General features: G+C 39.5%; 1 protein-coding gene across 1 annotated transcript in view; it reads left to right on the top strand.

The window, feature by feature from the left end:
• The window catches only part of ARHGAP42 (Rho GTPase activating protein 42), a 143558-nt gene extending 126863 nt beyond the window's left edge, over positions 1–16695 (top strand). Inside the window, exons 19-24 of the mRNA XM_059493656.1 lie at positions 407–551; positions 2462–2842; positions 3882–4038; positions 5137–5199; positions 11052–11131; positions 11339–16695. Of these exons, the coding sequence (XP_059349639.1) occupies positions 407–551; positions 2462–2842; positions 3882–4038; positions 5137–5199; positions 11052–11131; positions 11339–11427 (915 nt within the window). The 3' untranslated portion in view covers positions 11428–16695. The remainder of the gene's footprint in view (positions 1–406; positions 552–2461; positions 2843–3881; positions 4039–5136; positions 5200–11051; positions 11132–11338) is intronic.
• Positions 16696–22125: the final 5430 nt, after the last annotated feature.

Raw genomic sequence — 22125 nt, forward strand, 5'->3', positions numbered from 1 at the left:
GTGATGTATAAAAACATTCTCTGGAACACAGAGCAAAAAAAAAAAAATCAACTTTGTCATAATATTTTAAAAATATGGTACTTCTTGGAGAAGAGTCATTAGTAGGCACCTATTTTGTTTTACAATTTCAACTGTTAAGCCCTTCTTAACAAGAGATAGAAAATAAATATATTTCAACAAATTAATACAAAAAAATATTAAGTACAGCTCAGTATTGTGGTTCTTGAGTTGTAAAATGGGATCAAAGCAAAGCTTATATTCTGTGCCTTTACTCTTTTGTAATGTGTGAAATTATGTTAGTGTTAATTTCAAGCATAGTGGGGAGGAAAACAAATGGATTAATAATGAAAGTGTAAGTATTTCTCTGTTGTTTAATGTAATTTTTTCTCTTTTTCTAATCACACAGATATTTCACACTGCACCAGACCCCAATATTCCTCTTCCCCAGCCTCAGTCCCGATCAAGTTCAAGAAGAACAAGAGCAATTTGTCTCTCCACAGGCTCACGTAAGCCCAAAGGAAGGTACACACCATGTCTAGCAGATCCTGACAGTAAGTTTGTCATTCCATACTGGTTATCTTGCTTTTTATGTCATCTTTTAACTTTGCCTGAATAATATCCTATAGATGCTGTATTCCAATGATCATCAGCTTTTTAACCTCTGTGAGTCACAGCAGCACTCTTGACTGGCTGCATTCCTCACTTCTGAGTGAGGAAAGATGTTTGGTTATAGGCAAGTCTTGTGTTGCATACTGTGTTCAATTTAAACATTATATCCTCCTATAACAAATGTAATTCAGTAAAGGGTAGGAGATCAAAACCATCACTTGGCTTTTTTCACATGCATGAAACTGTGGTCATTCCTTCAAAGTCAGCCCTGCCTCAGCTGCCAAAACCACTGAAACTGTCTTAGGTTTTCTGGAATGGAAACCAACTCTAATATTCCTGGGAGAAGCAGTATACTCATCATATGGCTTACTGTTTAACAGCAGGGAGTTTTATCTATAATCAACTCCTTGTTTAGAATGTTTACTTAATTTTTTATAGATGTAATTAAAAATTTTTACTTCATTCATTCTCATCCATTTGGGTCACCACTTTTTTACTTACTGGCTGGACTTCTAAGGAGTATTGAAACTTTTTAAAAGCTTAAGTCGTTAACAATTGCACTACTGCAACAGACTTCCTAAAGAATTTCTGTGTCCCTTGGATCCTCAAAAAGATTTAGATGAGACTGGATCAGTAAGTTAATCCACAGCTAAAGTGCATCTGTTCTTGAGCATCTGTAGTAATTCTGAAGTCTATAATGTTAAGAAATCTATCCTCAGTATATTCTTGCACTGCTGCTGCACTTTCCATAGGCCTGTGTTACTTGTTTCCAGCCAGGCAGAGTTTAAATGCTAAATAACAATAGCTCCCTGCACATGGATTGCCAGTGTGAATGACATGGGGTCCCAAGTAAGAAGTTAGAAAGGAAAAGTCAGTTGCACTCACCAGAGGATAAACTGGGCAAGTTTCAGGTGTGTTTCACTGTGTGGCTGCAATGAATGAATATCAGTATAAAACCAGGATATTTCTATGCAAGTATTTCACAGAGTGCATACAAGCTTCTTCAGGCTATGCCAGGAAAGATTCAGGTTGGACATCAGGAAGAATTTCCTCACTGAAAGGCTTGTCAAGCATTGAAACCGACTAACTGGGAAGGTGTGGAGTCTCCACCCCTCAAAATATTCAAGAAATGACATGACATTTAGTACCATGCTTCAGTTGATGTTAGGGTGTTCAGAGAAAGGTTGGATTCAATGATCTTGGGGGTCTTTTGCAACCCAAATGATTGTATGACTTCTGTGATGCTACGTTTGGTGGCAGTTTGATTGCCACTAGTTCTGATCCAACAGCTCTCCGTTTGTGTTTTGCTTATTAGCTGAAACTCAGCACTTGTGTAAACAAGTTCCAATTAGTATCTCACTTGTGCCCTGAAACACTGAGGTAGAAGCAGAAGTACTCTTCTTACCAAATATCTCTAGGTGTGGCAGGTACAGGAGAGCCAAGGCTTCTGGCAATAACATTTTCATAGTGCAAGATGGTTTTAAGTTTTCATTTAAATGAAGCATGGACACAATTATATTGCAGGAAATAAAGGAAATCTGTATGGAGTGAGAAAAGAGCTGCAGGTTTCATATGGTAGGGCATGATAAAAAATAACAGAAAATGCATCTGACAAGAAATACATTAGCCAATCTTGTGACTTTCAAGGGACTAATGCTCTGTAAATGGGCAAAATGAGTATTCAAGTTGTAAATAAAAAAAAAAGAGTTGTATTCTTTGTGCAGGAAACCACAAATTAATGAATTTGATGACAAGGTACAAAAGAGCTAAAAGTGGCATGAAAGAAATGTACATGATTAGAAAATGCAGATTATGTTTTTCTCTCTCTCTCCCTTCCCTGCCTCCTCCCTAGGTGACTCGTACAGCAGTAGCCCCGACAGCACTCCCATGGGCAGCATCGAATCTCTGTCTTCTCACTCCTCTGAGCAGAACAGCACCACCAAGTGCACGCCCTCACAGCCAAGGGAGAAATCGGGAGGGATTCCATGGATTGCCTCTCCCTCTTCTTCTAATGGCCAGAAAAGTTCAGGCCTGTGGACTACAAGTCCAGAGTCCTCATCGAAGGAGGATGCAACCAAAACAGATGTGGAATCAGACTGCCAAAGTGTAGCTTCTGTCACTGGACCAGAAAATGCCTCTCCACCAACAGACCTGACCAAAAAGAGTTCCTACAGTCTGTCTGGGCTGAAAAGGTCTTCAGCATCTTCCCTTAGATCAATTCCATCAGCTGAAGGTAATTTCCAAGGTCTTTTATCACATCAGTGTTGTCTTATGCGTCAGAAAACAAGAGCTGGATCTGAAAGCTAATGATACTCATAAGTCTTGTTTGTTTGCTTGTTTTTAATTTTTGTGGTATGTTGTTTCAGTTTTCAAACTGCTTCTGACGTATTTCCATTGCTTATAACCTGCACAGTTCACACAGGTTAAAAAATGTTTTCAAATTTAGATCACTTTCTATCCTCCTACGATTCATCTATAATTTGATACAGAATAATACTATAGATTATAAATATCAATATTAGAGGTATTGTGCTTATATTTTAGGATCTCTGTATTATGACAGTAAAGCATTATTAAGCATTGGTTGGTCTTTGGCATAAGGAGAGAAGCAGATGCTGTTTTCATCTTGCAGAACATCCATGGAAACAAGGCAGCAATGCACTGATAAGTCCCCTGGAAGAACACATGTGGACATGGCTTATATTCATTAAAAGGACTTCTTTTGTGTGCTATACAGTGTATAAACATACAGATTTCCTTTATCCTTTATCAAGTTACAGTGGCAATTGTTTAAGGCAAATCATTGGCATTTACTCTGAAGTATACTTTTTAAATTGCATGAAGCTTTTGTGGATATCAAAATGTTAATTCATACAAACTATTGTGGTCTGATTTCACACTGCGTTGATGAGTTGACTTCCTGAGAACCATTTCCCTGTGAATTTTTTTCGATTTTATGCAAAGTACTACTTTATGAATGCTTTTATTGTCACTTTTTAGTGATTGTACTATCTAGCCATGTAATTGCTATGTAATTTTTTAGCCTTCTCAATTTTAGTGTCATTTCCTCATTCTTTCTGTTGAGTCTATTCTCCTGCCTTTTTGTCTGAAAGATGGTTTCTTCTTGCTCTTAATAAGTAGTTTCTCTGCCTGTTTTAACTCCTAAAAAAAAGAAAAAAAAACAGCACAACCTTTGCTTGGCACAGTTATACATGTTTTGTAACAACTTCAAATCAGCTTTAATATTCCCTATAATTTGATGTTTTCTTTAGGTAACAAAAGCTGCAGTGGATCTATACAGAGCTTATCTTCAACAGATACCAAAGATACACTAAAGGCTCCACCAAACCCTGACTTGCCTCCCAAAATGTGCAGGAGATTAAGATTAGATACTGCATCCAGTAACGGCTATCAAAGACCAGGATCTGTGTAAGTCATTAAGGCCCTTTAGAGATTTGTGTTGGTTCAGTACTGACTATTATAAAGTGATTCCAGAAACGTTCATAAGTAATTGAAAAAGTATGCATGAATACTTGATTTTAATATTTCTGCATTTATTAATTGTTTATTTAATTTTGTTAAAATTGTAAACAAAGGAGATGGCACAAAGTCTGTTTAAGTCAGTTGAAAGACTACCATTGACTTTATTAGGCTGGAGACAAGGTAGAAATGTTTCCTAGGAAAATGATTAGTATTACTATCTCTGGTTCTTCTGGAATTTAATATTTCAGAAAATAGCAAAAATGCTATTTACTGTCTGTGATGTTATCTCAGAAAAATCATCAGATTTTATTTGTCAAAGTCCAAAATTGGAGGAAGGAAAAAGAAAACAAAACAAACCTTCAGCTCTGAAGTGTCTTCATTTGCTGCATGACAAATAGTTGATTTTTAGCAGCTGGGGTTTGGTTTGGTTTTGTTTTACTTCTTCAGTGCTGAAAGGAAGATAGTTCTAAGTGATAGAGATTGTGATTTAGCCTATTGAGATTTGGGTTAATAATGTTTCTCAGTGCTTTCAGAACATTGAAAAGTAAGAAGATCTCTCCTGATCTGACTTTGACCCAGAATATCTCTGTCCCAATGAACAAGTATTTCCAGATCTGCAGAGCATCAAGAAGTTTTTCAAATACTGCAGGATATCATTCAGCCTCTCCACTTTGTATCTGGAAGGGATCACCGTAGTCATTTCACAGACTCCTGTGTCTTGCTTAAACAGAGAATTCTGCACAGCTCAGAGTTCCAGCATGATAGTGATAGACTTTCAGTAAAAGCATTTCCAATATATCTATTGGCCATCCATGAATACAGTTTTAAGCACAAGAGGTTGAGGTTTCCATTGGTAGCTCAGCATGGCACTGGAGCATGTGGAAGTCTGTTGCTCCAGTTAGGTTACCCCCTTAAAAAGTCTGGTAAATAGGGATGTAAATGAATAATTAAAAAAAATAAAATTCAAATGTGTCCGTGTCTTTAGATGATTAGAAGTGAAACTAGTGTGGGCAGTGTAAAGCAAGGCTTTGCATTTATTTTCAGAGTGGCTGCAAGAGCGCAGTTGTTCGAAAGTGCTGGTTCACTTAAACAAGTTTCTTCAGGACGGTAAGTGCTACAAACTGTTTGACATCCTGTAAAATCCTTTCTGTTTTGCTGGCCTCAGGGATTGAAGAGAAGTGTTGGAGCTTTGTTCTGTGTCTTTTAGACAGCATCATGTGGCATGTGAATTTTTTTGGTTTACTAAGCTCATCCTTTCTTCAAGTGAAGGCTAAATTTCACAGAGAATAGCAGCCAGTCTGGTTATTCTCTCACCTGGGGAAATAGTGAGAGACTCAGGTCAGCTGTCTGCTTAAGGACACAGATACAAGAAAAAAATCACCAGTATTTAAATTAAGATGAGCGTGCTGTCTTCTCTCCATCCAGCTGTTTGTATGGAATGGCTTCAGCGGAGTAGCAAACCTGCTGGGTTATGGTAATTTGCTCATATAGGCAGGTCTGGAATAACATCTGCTTTAGAAAGTTCAAGATTAACTTGATCAGGATTTCTGTCTTTACCATCACACCTTCCATGCCTTGTTGTCTGTCTGAAGAAACTGTTGACCTTTCCTCTTGGTAGTGTGCAGCAGAAAGTACTGGCATTTTCTTCACAATTGTTTGCATTTACTTCATTAATTTGATTCATTTTTATATTAAATTAATTTAGAATTTTCTAGTGTTTCTCTAGGAAGCAGTATCTTCTGTACATTACTTCTTTCCTTATAATTAATAGACAAAGCAGATAAGTAAATAGATGTATGAAAACATCTATCTGTCTTCTCACTATCCCAACTTTTAAAATTCTTTGAGACAGAACAGAGATTTAGAGCAGATCACTGCTTTACTCACTGATAAACCCATAACTTACCAGAACTGTCAAGCAATGAAAAAAAAATGTCAATCCATGAATCCAGAAGTAGTAGCCTGAAGTAGCACAGAGGTAAAGGAAGATTCCAACATGCTGAAATGTTTGGCCATGGAATGTGTCTGTCCTTTCTGGCAGATCTAGCAGGAGAGGGAATGGAAAAGCTCTCCTGCAAAGGCCTACTGATTTTGTGAGAGAAGCAGCTCTGAGGACTCAAGGCTCTTGTTTTGTGTAGTACCATGAACTGTAAGATGAACAAAAATGAGGATGGCAGGGGACAGAAGGGGTGTGAAAAGATCAGGGCAATAATTTCAGGAAAAAAATATAGAAGAAGGGTCTGGAATGTTCTTAAGCCAGTGCCCTAAGTTGAAAGCAATGACTGCTTCACCAGTCCTTTCTCATTTCATCTTCAACACTGTTCCTTTTCTTATTTTGTATTACTTCCTTCTTTCAGACTCTCCTCTGTTGTTCTTTCAGAGCCTGTGCCATCTGTATATAAAAATCATCTAAGAAGCAAAAATCTGACAAAGGAAAAAGTAGCAGTTTGGTAATGGATGTTGAGAGGGGATAACAAAGCTGAAAACACTGAAAGGCTGAATAGCTCCTCTCCTTCAGCCTTCATGAGAAGGCAGAAGAGCAACAGGAGCAAGGAAAATGGAAAATGGGAGGTTAGCAGGCAGAATGAGGTAGAAATCAGTAATAGCTTAGCTGTTCTTATAGTGCTGCTTAAGTCTGAGTGTGATTTTTCAATTCAGAGCCAGCTATTATTTAGCTGCATTTTATGAACATGAAGGCTGATTTAAAACTGTAGATTAGACTTTGTTGTTTTGGAGGTGTTTTTGGCTCTGAAGTAGAAATGTAGAAATCATGGTAATTACAACTTGATCATGCAGTAGAAATGCCTTCTGTGTTCATAACTCTGCTAACTAATGAATGTATGCAGGACCAAGTGTAAGGCAGAGAAACTATTTTTAAGCTGCCTGGTTTGATACCAGAAATACTCAAGTCAAGATAGTGTTGGACTTTCTGCATGGGTAATTAACCCTGCTAAGATAGATTTCAAGCTAGTGCTTACCTAGGCATTATAGAATGTAAGTAACTTCCTCCCTGCTTGAGGCACCTGTTGTCTGCTGTGGTCTTTTGCACAGATGGCAGATCAAAAATACCTGTATGGTTTTGCAGTCTCACATTATTTTCTGCATTGCAGCAGGTAACGCTGCACTTGAGTTTTACTGCCACAATGGTCTGGTCCTACTTAGTTTCTTCTTATATTCAGTGTTTGCAACCCTGCTTTCTGACTTTGTATGATGCAACAGGTCTCTAATGAGTTGTATGTCATCTTTTTTAATGCATTATTTGACCTGTTTTCTCTCCTTGTATACATGAGTATATGCTCCTGTAACACTAAGGGGCTTTTCTGGTCAGAAAGACAAGAGACCACAGTATGTGTGTTAGGATTGAACAGGGAAGACCAAAATTTGATGCCCTGTCCAGCCTGTGCTCTCTTTTTCCAATTACAGAGTTACTTTGAGTTCTGTCTTCCGATTTCCTGATTTGAAGTTTATTATTCATCAGTCTCCCTTACTGTGGTATTAAGCTACTGTGTACAGTGACACCAGTCTCTGTCACTAATCTAGCATGCACTTGAAAAGGGTGAGGGAGCTTTTTTCCTATTTTCACAAATGCTGCAGTTAGATAAGTCAGTCAGGCCTGAGGTCTCTTTATTTCAGGTTCTGTACATAAATGCACCAACACATAATCCCTGACTCTTTCTTGACTTTGATTTAGACGTAAAAAATGTTAAAGTTAAATCTCCTGAAGTGAGAAACTGCATTAGAAGAAGAATTTTCATTAGAAAAATGGGAAGGAGTAGGTGACAGCAAAAGGCTCATCCTTTCAGGGTCTCTAGGTGCCAGGCTCAGACTTCACTAGGAGCAGACTGATGTTTTGAAGCGCTCTAGACCCATGGTCCCTTCCCAACTATATGATTAAATATTCTTTTCCAGTCATTCTTCTTTTTTTATTTGCATGCTATATTTTGCATCCCAAACCACCAGCAATGTCTTGCTCAGACCAGACCAGTATGTTTTACTCAGGCTTGGTTTTGAGTCTTCCATCTCCAGGGCTCTATAAACCTTTCTTCTTCCAGTAGGATAATATTAACTGGTGAGTCATCTGAGAGAGATTCATATGTTTTTCCTCATTCATTCCTCTTCTGGCTTTGCTTGCTAGTCATTAGGGCAGGAGCATACTTTTAAAGCTTGTTTATCTTTCAAAACAGTTATTATTTCTATTATTATTACTAGAGCCTCAGGTGTTGTTGACTGTGTGTAGTCAAGCAAAAGAATTTATGATCTGATGTGACTGCTAGTATATTTATCATTATGGGCTCAAAACAACCATAATAGGAAGTAAGGAAATGGAAATGGAAAATGCATTTTTCTCATCTGGAATCTACCCAATAAGGTCATGGAAAGAAGGGATTTCTAGGAAATGTGGATAACATTTCCTGAAGATACTGGTTTTTTTCCTCTGCCCTAAACAACATGACTCACACTCCTCTCAGGTTATTAGCATCATCTTAAAAGAACTGTAATAGATGATGATGATGTTATCACGTGCTTTTTAACAGCCTTGTTTCTAGGGAGAACAGCATTAACACCATCAGTAACAATGTCCATTTTTGTAATCACAAACAAAATGCCCAAGAACCTGCAAGCTCATTTCATGAGCAGTGCCTCCAGATGGATAGGGTTGAAGTGAGTAATAACAAATATGAGAACCTAAATAATCAAATCAAGTGTGGAAGCAATAACCAGGTGCTTGAAAATTGCTCTAGAATTATGAGTAAATATTCTTAAATCTGTCTCTCATTATACCATCACAGATGATTTGTACATAACTTTGGAGTGTAATTGCACTGCCTCAGGAGCAGGGTAGTGTGAAGAATCCTATCATTCATTAGCTTTTGAGAAACTGACTTCTTTGTTTCTTTATCTGTGTAAATGTCAAGTGCTGAGAACCTTTATCTTTCTATAGGAGATGATTTTAGAGGTCTTTTCCTACCTTAGAAATTCTGTGATGGTATAATTCTAAGACCGAGTCTTTCTTAACTTTTTCTAAGGGCAATAAAAACAACATGTCATATTTCAAGAATGACTTAAGAAATTCTGCCTCACATTTAAATATTGCCTTAAATGTCTTTTGTCACAGTATTACTCAGGTGTCCCATTATTAACATGGGGACCTGGCTTGATAGTAAAATTATTCAGATTTGAAATAATCCCTGTGATTTAGTAAATTCATTACTTACTACTTTGTGTTCATTACAACTACAGCAATCTTTAACAGTTATTCTGCTGTTTCAGATATGTAAAATCCATGATTATGCCACACAGGTGTGTTGGGTTTGCATAACAAGGAGTCATGCACGGGTCAACCCATTGCAACAGGCTGTTTTGTCATAGTGTTACTGATTTGGGTCTGGATAATTAGAACATCTGCAGTGCTCTCCGTAGGCTTTGAGGAAAAAGAAAATTAAATCATTTCAGTTAATGTTTCAGACCTTCGGTGATGTTATCTAAGCTCCCTCTGTATATACCTTATTATGTGTAAACTTGTACAGATTAAATAGAGTAATGAATCAAGACATCTATCTTGTCAAGTGTAGGTGGAAAACTCTTCACAACAGGAGGCACCAAGGAGTTCTTTTGGGAAAACTCTACTCAGAGCAGTCTACACCAGCCAGAGAGCAAGCTGACATTTAAGCAAAGTGAGCAAACAGGGATCCAGTGCTCATCTTGTTGTAGTTAGCTGATGGGATGTAACCAGGATGACAGTACTAAAAATCAGAAATGTTTCCCTGAAAATATACTGCCCCTTGGATATCATACAATTCAAAATTCCTGGCCTCCTCTGAAAATCTCATCCTGAGAATGTAACCCTTGAGGAGCTATTAGTTATCTTAAGATGAAAGCAAAAGATGCCATTTAGTCCAGTCATAAGTCAGAGAACCAACTGCAAGACTTTTTATTCAGAGGGACATATCATCTCTGGAAAGCTCTCTCATAAAAATTTCAGAATATGTCCATCCACTCTCGTACCCTTTTAAAGGTTCAAATCAATGATGATAATGCTATGATGTGGCACTGTTAATTAATCTATCGTGCACCTCTTTTATCTCACTATTTTGGAAGAAAGACGTGATAGATTACATGCGACTTGCATACACAAACTCTCAAGAAAAGTATGCAAAAAATTTTAAACTTTACCATGGGTCACATACTAGGTCACTGAGATAAATCCTGGCTAGAAGGAAACCTCAGTTGGCAATTCCCCAATCTATCACACAAAGGTGAAATAATCAACAAGTTCATCTTCACTTAATGTAGTGTGGGTTTAAAGAAATACAGAAAAATTGGTAGCTCATGTAAAATTGTTCTGAGTGTGTAAGTTGAAGTCACGGTATTAGGTGAAGTGCAGGAATCTAAAGAGGACTAATTTCAATCTTCATGTTCAAACCTTCATTTTGTACTTTGCAGAATCATAGTGCCAGACCCCAAGAGCTGACTTTTCCTGTCCTCCTTCTCTGGCACAGAATCATTACTCCTTTTTGTCTCATGTTTACTTTCTAAGTATTATTTTCCTCTCTAGACCTATTAACAATAGTTTCTCACAGGTCAACTTTTTAGACCTTTGATGACTTGATGATCACTTTTGAATTTGTCTCCAGGCAATCCATCGCTTGCTTTAAAAAGTGTGCTCATTTCAGTACTTATTTGAATGAACAACTTCATTTTAAAAGTTCCAAATTATATTGCTTTTTAAATATCTAAGTGGGATGGAGTGCTCTTTTCTGCAATAACATGCTTGTTAACTCCAGTAAGCTTGAAGTTATTATCTACTGTAATTCTACTCCTCTGAATTGCTGTGTAACCAGTCATTTTCATATAGCATTTGTACATCTGCTTATTCCTACATTTCCCAGGTTTTAATTTCCTTTATACCTTTTTCCTTGATATCTCATTTATTGCAAACCTGTGTTTTTTTCTTTCAGACAAGCAAAAGCCATGTATTCCTGTAAGGCTGAGCATAGTCATGAGCTGTCTTTCCCACAGGGGGCAATATTTTCCAATGGTAAGATTTGATCTACATTGTCTTACACATTAAAAAGAACCTATAAAAAACTGAACTGTATTACTAAATGGGGGCGTAATTCCTGTTTTAGGTCTCAGGTTTTGCCCTGATTTTTCAATTGCTCTTGAATAAATACCATCTAAATAAATATATGTGGCATGTATGGGATTTTTAACAGTGTTAAAAGTTGTGTATGTTTTTTTGCAGTGTATCCATCAGTGGAACCAGGCTGGTTAAAGGCAACTTATGAAGGCAAAACAGGACTAGTTCCTGAGAATTATGTTGTCTTCCTCTAGTAATCTTTAGTGGACAGCAATATCTTCATGGTATCCATGGTAACAAATAATAAGCACTATGATTTTTATCTGACACAGATATGGGATCAGCCCCTTAGCTTGAGTGGTAGATTTCCTTCAGATGCTGCAGCTGCAGGTTACAGAGCTCCCTGCCAACGGAACAGAATGTGATGAAACAGTTAACAGTTTCTGTGCTGAGGATGGTACTCTGTTTAAATAACTTCCATTGTTTGAAAAGGGTTGTTCTGTTCTTCCTTTATGGGTAAGGAACTCTAGAGCAAAAAAATTAAAAAAAAAAAAATTGCTACTTAGCAGCAGACTTTCAGGTCCGAGGATGTTGCTCACAGAAATGTGAAATTTAGAGGCAGTGCACTCTATGACATTTCTTGTAATCTATGGTTTTTAATATGGAAAATCGTGGGCTTTTTCATAATGTAAGTACTACTTCTATTGTGATCTGAATTCTCCCTTAGAAAACTTAATTCTAAAATTGATCCTAATCATTTCACATAAGAAATTGCTTTACTGTAAATCAGAAGTTGGGACTTCTGTTAGTCATTGAGTTACAATATGGTATAGAATTTATACAGCTGATAATATCAGTTTATACACTGCCTGCACAGTGAATGCTCATTCAAAATGTGATAAGTTTTATGAATGTTTCATTCAAATACTTAGTAGATTTCTTTCCTGCTTTCTGTATCAGCATAGATAATATTAACAACTTTTATTTCAATGATAACCATCATCTGGAAGACATTCCCTCTGTGTCCCAGAACATCTGTAGAAAACAAGGAGATGCTGAATCTGGACTGATTGGGAGTCATGTGAAGTGAGCAGTGAAAAACAGCCGTATGTTTTGAAACCTGAGATAAATTGTAACTCATTCTTTTTTCATTGCAAATAAGACAAATGACCTGTGAACTAGCCAATTTTATAAGCTATGAATGCTAAAAGCTCCGTGTAGCAATAAAACTACTTAGTGTTATTTCTCCTGACTTCTGCTAAAATATCTGACAAAGATTCTCTCCACAGAATAAAAAATCCTTACTTTTCAAAGATGTTGAAAAGACCTATTGATTGCTCCTGGTAGGACTGAAAACCAAAAAAAAAAAGCAAATAAAACCAAGTCAAAGAAACCCCCAGAAACACTAAGTGGCTTTCTCAGTCTGAGCAGTTTTCTTGTACACCTTGAGGGAAAACATGCACTGCTTGCTTGGCTACTTACCATTCCTGATTGAAAACCATGACATTTAACCTCCATCTCAGTATTACTTCAACACCAGTGCTTCCAAAAGTATTCGCTGGTTCATAGAACTATCTAGGCTTAGTTTCATACATATGTCAAAGCTCAGTTCTTTCTTCAGTAGCAGAAATCAACATACAAATCATCTGTTGATTTCTAAGTTGTACACTGCTTGAAGAAAGTTCAGAGAAGAACTGCTGTTAGGGCTAAAAACATCGGTAATTTTTGACCTGCTGTTTTTTTCTTTCCATAGCCTTTTTCTTATTTAAATTGAAAAGTAAGATTCATTGCCAACACAAAGTAGCACATCAGAACTTTCTTTACTTACATGTAGTGCATGAATTCTTCAGAGCAGTTGCTGGATTTCAGGCTGGTGGCAGAACCCTGCAGGATCTTTCTCCTCGCTAATTCAATTATTGAGTGATGATCAGAGAAAGAGAGAGGCTCAAAGAACATCTTTCCAAAAATTGTTTTTCCATAGGGGGAGTCTGAGCAAGACTGGCTGCAGGCAGTTGAGGACAGACCCCAGGCATTAGTGACTGAGTGACCTGGGTTCTTTCTTCACCCTAAACAGTTTTATTAATCCCAAAACACATTTCACTTCATCTTAAATCCAGACTGTGCCCACTGCATTGTGATGAGGAGTTGTTCCAGATGGCACTGGCAGTGAAGGCAGACTTGTGTGTGCTCATCTAATTTGCCCAGAGCAGATGTGAAAGGAAGTGAAGGTCTTTCCTCAGCCAGTTGAATCTTTCTTCATTTTAAGGCAAGCCAAGTTTTCTTAGTCTAAGCTATGCCTGAGACTGCCATTGCCCTGAGAAGACCAACATGGTTTTGGTTGTGTTTTTGCTGTATTTCACAATCCAAAAGCTGTAGGATACCAAAAGGTTTGCCTGTGGTGACCTTCCCAGGAAAAGTGCTGCTGCAGGCCAAAAGGAGCAGAAAGGGAAGCAGAACTTTGAACAGAGGCTGGGAGCCCAGCACATCTCACACAGGCAGAAAAATGCAGTGATCGGGGGTAAGATCCCAGCTTCTGTCTCTTGCATGGGGTCAGTAGAAAACCTCTATTGAACATCCCTGGATGACTCCTCATACTTCTTAAGGGCAATTTAATTGTTGTGAAATTCTTGAGGAGCTGTGAAATTGAAAATGTAAAAAATGTTTGCTCTTACTTGCTTTGTTCTAGCCTGATTTAAAAATAAGTGGGGAAAACCCCCTAAGCTTAGGTAATTTCACATCCCCTGCATGTGTCTCACAATTCTCCAGTACTGTGTTTTCAAAGCAGCTGATCTGAGTGCAAGCTAGAGAAGTCAAAGATGCCAAGTTCATTAAAAATTTTGTAAAACTTCCAAGTTCAGTTACAGATTTAGCAAGTAGAGCCTGTGAGAGCTGAGGGGAGGGTTGTAGACAGACCTGGAAGAATCCCTGTGGAGGAGAGGTGTTCATGCGTTCCCACACATTCATCTCACATTAGACCAAAATTAGGATTGGAGAAGACAACTTCATAAGAAACTGGATTCCACTAATGTGCTGCTCACAGAACCACAAATCTGTGTTTTCCTCTGCAATGCTCTGCGGCTTTGTCAGGCCCTTGTCCTGAGCTAGCCATAAATGACTTTTAAGTCATTTAGCTTTAAAATGGCATTTCAATCTGAAAAATGTTATCGCCATTCTTACTTACAGTTAGCCACTCACTCTCCAGGAGCAGGGGTTTTCATTTTTGGAACTCTATGGTTTTTCTTGTACTCTCCTGTGCAGCAGGTAGTGGCACTTTCTGTAGGGTCTCAGTGCTAGGTTGTGGGTGCCCCAGCCCTCCCCTGCCTTTAAAGAGGGAGTTTGTCTCGACAAGAAGCTGAGCAGGGAACCAGAAAGCTGAGTAAGGAGGGCTGCGAAGACTGAATGGGGTAGGGGGCAGCACCAAAGCTTCTCTAATGATGATATTCTCAGGTCTGACCAAAAATCTTTTATGACAATAGCAAAGAATCAGAAATCTATATAACATTTAAATGGAGATAAAGTATTTTGATAATGCCTTACCAGAAAATTAGGCAGTTGGAATTAAATTAGCTCGTAGTGATTTACTAATCTTCATGGAAATCAGACTCACTCTACAAGCAAAGGTTAAACACTTTTTAAAATTATTATTATTATTGTTGTTGTTGTTATTATTAATATCCTTCCTAAAAGGATGCAGCAGGTTTGTTCCAAATATCACTGTAGAACTCCAGGTAGATGATACATTGTTGTTGTTGTTTGTCTTGTAGAAATAATGTCTGTACCCACAACATATAATTAGCCATGTTTTTTCTTTGTTAAACTTTTTGATACATGTTGCAGCACAACATGAATCAGATTAATAGTGTGAAGGATATATTGTATGATAGATATGTAAAGTTTATTAATATTCTATATTCACACTTTTTGTTAATGATGATAAAGATTACAGTTTTAGTGTGTAATTCCTTTGAGTTCAGTATTAAAATGTCCTTGCCATGTTTTGGCATTTAGAGTTATATGTAACAAAACAGTTAAATTAAACCATCATTATTACTTATGTCCCTAACTAATCTATAATGATCATTGTACAATTATTTCCGGAAAAAAAAGATGCACAGATTTGCTGACCAGCACTATTCTATGATAGTAACTTATTTTCCTTTTATATATTTTCTGGTGCTAATCTCTATTTTTTGCCTGTAATTGGATTGAATTGTAATGTGCCTTTAGGAAAGACATGTTAGGAGAGGAAAAGCTGTAAAATTCTGCAGTTCAAAACAGTAATTACAACAACAAAAAAAAGCACTGTATGGTAGTAATTGGATTTTTTTGTTGTTGTTAACTTTTCTCCCCTGGCCTATTTTCTACTTAATAAGATTGCATCAGAATAAATAATGAAACTAAAAAGCACATTGTTCTTGATATTTCTTTTCCTAAGGCAGAAGGTTGTGCAATTTTGGCTTGAGCGGCAAGAAGAGAAATCCCAGTTGGGGAGCACATCCTCCAGACTGGGATGGATCTTCTCTACTGATGGAAACTCTCAAAGTTCTAGTGAAGTCAAAGACAGACCTTTGGCAATTGATAGTGAAGGTTTGCTGGCCAGAAGCCCCTAGAAAGGAGGTGGAATATTCTGCTAATGTGATAATGTATGATCCAGCTTGGCGTTGTCCTTTCCCTCAGCAGAGGGGCCTGGATGAATTGTTCAGTGGCCAGAGATGAAAGCCATAGGCAACCTTGGTCTCTCTCTGGCTGGTCACAGAGCCCTGAAGATGCGGCTGCAGCATCCAGCCCATCCAGCTCCTGCTCCTGATTAAGTCCACTGTCAGTCAGGCTTTGTCTGTACCCATTGGGAGGTCTCTTCTTTTTTTGCTTAAGATTTTGCATGGGCTTTGGGAGTTTGCTTTGTTTTGTTTTAGTAACATGCTTGGCATCCGAATTCAGTCACTGAGGATCATATCTGTTCTTTAATTGTCCTGTGTGTGGCAGTGTTTAATAAGCCATCACATTATTCTTGTTGTTTTAAGTAGAGCACAGTGCTCCAACCCTTGGACACCTCAGCTGAAAGCTGTTTTGCCTCTGCAAGTGTTTTATTGGGAATTGTCATCAAAGCTCTGGCACTAAAGATAGCACCATTATCTCTGCAAGAGTTTCTGTTGGAGCAAAGGGCAGAACAGCTGAACAGGGCACATGGATAGTTTCAATTTTCAATCATATTTATGGCAATTTTGGAGGTATTAGAGTTTATAAGAGTTACTTTAGATACTATATGGTATTTTAATAGGAAAATATATACAATCAATAACTATATCTATTTAATAAAGTCCTACTAAATTATGTTATTGAACTCTCTGTTTATTTTGTAGTGTGGTTTCAATAATTCTCTGCACTCTGTATATATCTAAATGTAAATAACCAGCATGACATGCATAAGCTGACTTTGCAGACATAATTCTATGTTGTACTTTACACTGTATTTCAAAAATTTGAAAAAATGTTTTTCAAAATAAAAATCCTTTATACACAAACTGGTTTTTATTTGTTTTCAATTTGGGCTCTGGTTCAGCTTTTTCTTGTTTCCAAGTAATTACACTTTGGTTCTACTTCTATCCATACCTGCATTTTAGAGTAACATTTCAGCCCTGAGGATGCTTTACGTAGATGGGCATGTGAATACCAGACAATAATCTGTCGTACACTGTCCTGATCAGATGGAAGTCTCCTAAGATGTGGCTTTTGAGGAAAAGAAAATGACAGCTTTGGATGCTAGGTAGCAAGAAGCAGAGCCCTGAGAGGCAGAATCTCGCTGATGAGGTCTTTGCCTGTGGAATTCAGCAGGTGGATGGGCTCAAGGGAGGGCCTTCCATGGCTCCATTCCAACAGCACTGCCAGTGGGGGAAGCAAGGGAGTGCAGTGGCCTCTGCAAGTTCCCTTGTATGCCCTCCCAAGCGTCTCCCCAAGATTTTTTGCCTCAATTTTTACAGCCCATGGGCTGGAGTTACAGCTGTGCCTCAGGCACAGGAGCTGTGAGGTGACCTGCTTTGCCTTTTCCTGAAGGAACTCACCAGAAACTCAGGAGACTTTAATATCCCTGAAACAATCAGGCTTTGCTATGATACAGACTAAAAAAACCTGTGCTTCTTAAACAAGATCAAACCAGCCAGCTGATAAACTCTTTCTCTGTTCACTGTGCTTGGGCTTGGTCAGTGCAGAAAACTGCAGGAGGCCAGGGAGGATGGATACAGCTCCTGCATCCATGGCTGCCAGCTGCCAGCTCCTGTCCCTGGCACGCTCAGGCTGCTGTGCCTCCTGCCTGCCAGCTCCTCCTGTGCAGGCACTGTGCCCACAGCTCTGCCCAGGGGCACAGCAGAGACAGAAACACACCACCAGTACCCTGGCTGTAAGTAAAACTGAGACTGTTGACAAGCCAAGCAGCAGGGACCAGATGGAAAAAGAGTCTTTCCCTTCCAATGCTTTCTAACAACTGCTCTGAGGTGAAGCCTGTATTTCACAGCTCTCCTTGCTTGAGGATTTGAGAGATGTGTACTCTGCTTTCAGGAATCAAAGCATCACCTGCAGCCTGCGGTCACCAAACTGCCTTGTGCCTTGCTGAGACCCTGGTGTCCCAGCAGGATGGGGCCAGGGAGAAGGCGAGGTTCCCCTTGGGACCAGGGGATGCAGTTGAGCTGGCAAAGCCCCTTCTGGCTGCATTAGTTCAGCTGGAAAAGCCTGACAAGTAGAGGGGCTGCAGCGAGGGGTTAGAGCTGAGCTGAAGCTTGGTGCCCTGACTTGAGGTGTAGAGAACCCCCCCTGAGTGAACCGTTCATGAGTGTGGAACCATAGCAATGGAAGCTGTCACCATCACTCCCTGCAACACTCCCGGGTGCCAAGGGGGCTTTTGGGAGGAAGAGAAGAGCAAGGACAGATGTCCTGAGGCACCCGCCCTTCTCTGCTGCCCTTTGTGCCTGGTGAGCTGGGCTGTGCCTGTGCCTGCACCAGCACTGCCACAGCTCCCTCTGGGGCCAGCACTTGGGACTGGGTTCCCCTCCACTCCTGCTGGGGCCCATGGAAGCAGCGGTGTCGGGAGCTGGAAATGCCACAGATGCACAGCTCTGCAATGGGAATAGGCACAAGAGGAAATGGAGAGTATCTGCATGTTGATAGTTCATCAAAAATGACACTTCATTCATTTTATGCTAAAAATCGGGGGGGGGAAAAAAAGGTTGTGTTTTCTGCTCTTTTCCATGGGAAAGGAGGCTTCTCAGCTTCAGAGCCCCTGATCTGCAGGAGTGAGTGAATGAACACTACTTTGCAGTCTAGTCTAAGCTCTAAAATAGTTCTCATACTCATTTTCACAGTGTCCCATTTTACTTGACATCAGGGAATAACTACAGTTTTGTGGGGTTTTTTTTATTTCCGGGAAGCCTGTGTTCTGTCTGACATGCTGTGTTTTGACATTTCATTGAACATTCAAATGTAAAAATACTTAAATTGCTGTTGAATCAATGCAACTGTGTTGAATTACCACACTAACACCTAATTTAAAACTGTCAAGGGCAGAGACATCTCTGCTTCTTACCAGAAAGGATGAAGACACATCTCATTACTTGGTTGCATTCCTTACCAGGAATGATTCTCATGTGTTTGGAAAAAATTAGTATTTTTGGCTTTATTATTGATAAGGCTTCAATGTCAGCTATGGAGAAAGTGATGTGTGGAATTGCTTTGGTATAGAATGTGTGCTGAGATGAGCCAGGCTGGCCACAGCCTCCTGCCTGAAGAGGAGAAACTTCAGTGATCCAGGGAAACAGCATAGAGATAAACTGAGCAGGTGGCAAAGTCAGTTCAGGTCCTGGTTCAGAACATTTTCTCATTAGTTTGGCATGATGCATTCCTTCAAAACCAACCTTTCTAACACAGACACTGCTCATTAAACATGGTAAATAAGGTATCTGCACTTTCATCTTTTAAAATTTTATTTCATGTTTATAAAACTTTTCCTGTGTCATTTGGATTAATCGCTGGTATAGAAACAAAGTATTGAAAGATATTCTTGGCTTCTTTTGCAATGCTTGGCTTCTTTTCTATTGTATTTATGGCAACAAGCTCAAAAGCTGAACTAACCTAGAGCAAGTGCCTTTGCCAAAGATCATGGTGTGCTTTTTTAATGTAAACATGCAGGGATTCATGGGAACATTGAGTGACCTCCACAGCCGGTACAGAAAGGAGTCTTAATTCACTTGAAAGTACTTGGGTAATTGGAATATATCTCTCTGCCAGTATAATTGAGGAACTGATTAGTTAGACCCAGCATGGCTGTATTTCATTTAAAATTACTGTTAATGGTTCTTGGGTGCCCTTAGAAGGGATCACAGTTCCATCTGAATGAAAAACATCAGCGATTTAGCTTTGTCGGCAGTTATTGCTTTTGTGTTGCTACAAAAAAACCCCACACATGCAAAGGGAAACATGCAGCACATCTGGGTTTGGGGTGTTTTCCAAACAAGGTTTGCAGTGCTGTGCTCTGGCTATGGCAGCAGGTGGGGGGGCTCAGAGGGGGGGGGCTCAGCCCTGGGTGGGCTTGGGGCAGGGTGGGGCGTGGACGGTGCCCAGCGTGTCACAGCACAGCAGAGCTCAGGGCAATGCCCTCCAGCCAAGCTCGTTTGGGCTCTCCATGGTCCAGGGATGACCATACACTCAGGGCAGCCCCAGGGAAACACCAGCACAGTGCACAAGCAGGTGAGACAGCCACACACTGGGAAGCCCCGTGAGAAGCCTTTCAGAGGACAATTCCCAAACCAGGAAGAAGGGGGATAAGAAACCTGAGCTTGATCCATGGAGTGTTCCTCCAAATAAATTACCTGTCATGCAGGACATGAATAGAGCATGTGCTGCTTGCAAGCACCTCACCAGAAGGTAACAAGGGTTTCAGTGCACCTGAGCTGGGAGGCTGAGCACAAAGTGCTGGAAACAGAGACTGTGTAAGCAGTGACAGCTGTGAGCCCTGAATTACCACAAAACAAGCAGGATGACTCTCAGCAGGGAAAATCCACAAGAAGAAAAGACAAAAACCACACTGGGGAGCCCTGGTGCACCCTCCAGGGGCATCTAAAGGAATCAGGCAGATAGCAGAGACCTCAGAGACATTTAGGTGCAAATAAATTTTGCTGGGCAGCTGTGATGCAGATATATCCTTACATAAAATCTCATCTTAAATTGTCATTTTAAAAGTTTATTATTTCCTGCTATTGCTGTTGCTCGAGGGGTGCTTTTGTTTGGTCCTGTGAAGGGCTGTTTCTTTTCTGTAATTAGGACAAACTGCCTGCCTTTGATGGAAAATATGGCCACGCTGCACAATGTCCTTCTCCCCAGACCTTCCCTGAGAAACGTGCAGTGAATGCCATAGGAGTGTGTCACCCTCTTCCAGCTGTGATTTGTAACATTTCCAGATGGGCCCTTCTCCCTGCCTCCCCATCCCCCTGAAGTTCAGACAATACAAAACAAACCAGCACAATTATATTTACCCTCAGAGCAACACAGAACCAAGTCTGCCCCTGCCAAACCCTTGCCTTAATATTTTTTCCTCATCTTTGTTCAAATGATGCCTTGAAATATTTCCTAAATGACCTGAGAAACCAAATGTAAGCATGATCATAATAATGACATCTGTAAGCACATCAGCATGAGAAACTCAGGTGAATATTGTGGCTTTTTAGCTAATTAGCTTGGCTGGATAGTTTATATCCAGAGGGACAATCAAGACAGAGTGTTTATCATGGTGTTATTTGTGTGAATCTCTTACAAATAGCTCGTCACCTGAAGGCAGAAGAAACAAGCACGCCTCTTTCCCTGGCACACGTTTAGGTCAGCCTTCCCTGCAGGAACATCTGAGTGACACAGTGGTAACACCAAAGCCAGGGCAGCTCACAGGGGGTGATTGAGGATACTGGACCTCAGAGCATCACCTCAGCCTTGGCTCAGTTTGGTGCCTTCTCCAGTGCTGCAGCACCTTCATTACTGACACACGGAAAGCAAAACATGGTTTCATCTGAATTCCCACAGGGCAGCATCTCTGACACCGCTCATTTCTTTCATTTAGACAATCACAAAATGCCAGCTCTGCCTTCCCTGTAGGCAGGCAGTGATTATTGCTTTACTTGTTAGTATGTTTAAGAGGAAGCTCACTGTGCCGTGCAGAGATGAGTCAGGCTCCAGAGCACCTGCATCATTGTGGAGTCTGAGATGTCACAATAAAAATCCTATCTCATTTAGGGGGACTCTCATCTGGCAAAAGTTAAAGCAAGACCTTCTACCTCAAAGGGATTAGACATGCTATATCAAATAATGAGTAATCTTATTTTATTCTTTATACCCTTCTATTACCATGTCTGTTTAAAAGAATAAAACCCCAGACTATCTTTGAGCAAAAGAGGCATGCATTGAGGCTGATTTGGGACAGAGCAGATACACAGATATAGATAGATAGATAGATAGATAGATAGATAGATAGATAGATAGATAGATAGATAGATAGATTATAGATCTATAGATTACATACAGAGATATTTATACATATAGATAGATGATAGATAGATAGATAGATAGATAGATAGATAGATAGATAGATAGATAGATAGATGCACACACAAAGCTATTCCACTCAATTCTGAGGAACACCATTGTGTAAATAAATAATGGGGGCCCAAATAAAGGTTCCAATGAAGATCTGCTCCACTGCATATTTAAGCAGGACCACATTCTTTCACTTTGACATCTTGAAGTTCAAGTGTCTCAGAGGTTATTTTCTTCTGTGTGCTAGCTGTTAATAGAACTTCCATGTAAAAGAAATTCATGTATTTTTCTACTGACTAAATGCCTTCCCCAGTTGTTTTATACTGCATGGAATGCTTAAAACTAAATTAATTTGGAAAATGAATCATCTGTGTGGTAAGTCCCAG

The sequence above is a fragment of the Ammospiza nelsoni genome, chromosome 2 (assembly GCF_027579445.1).
Source record: "Ammospiza nelsoni isolate bAmmNel1 chromosome 2, bAmmNel1.pri, whole genome shotgun sequence".
NCBI classification, from domain to species: domain Eukaryota; kingdom Metazoa; phylum Chordata; class Aves; order Passeriformes; family Passerellidae; genus Ammospiza; species Ammospiza nelsoni.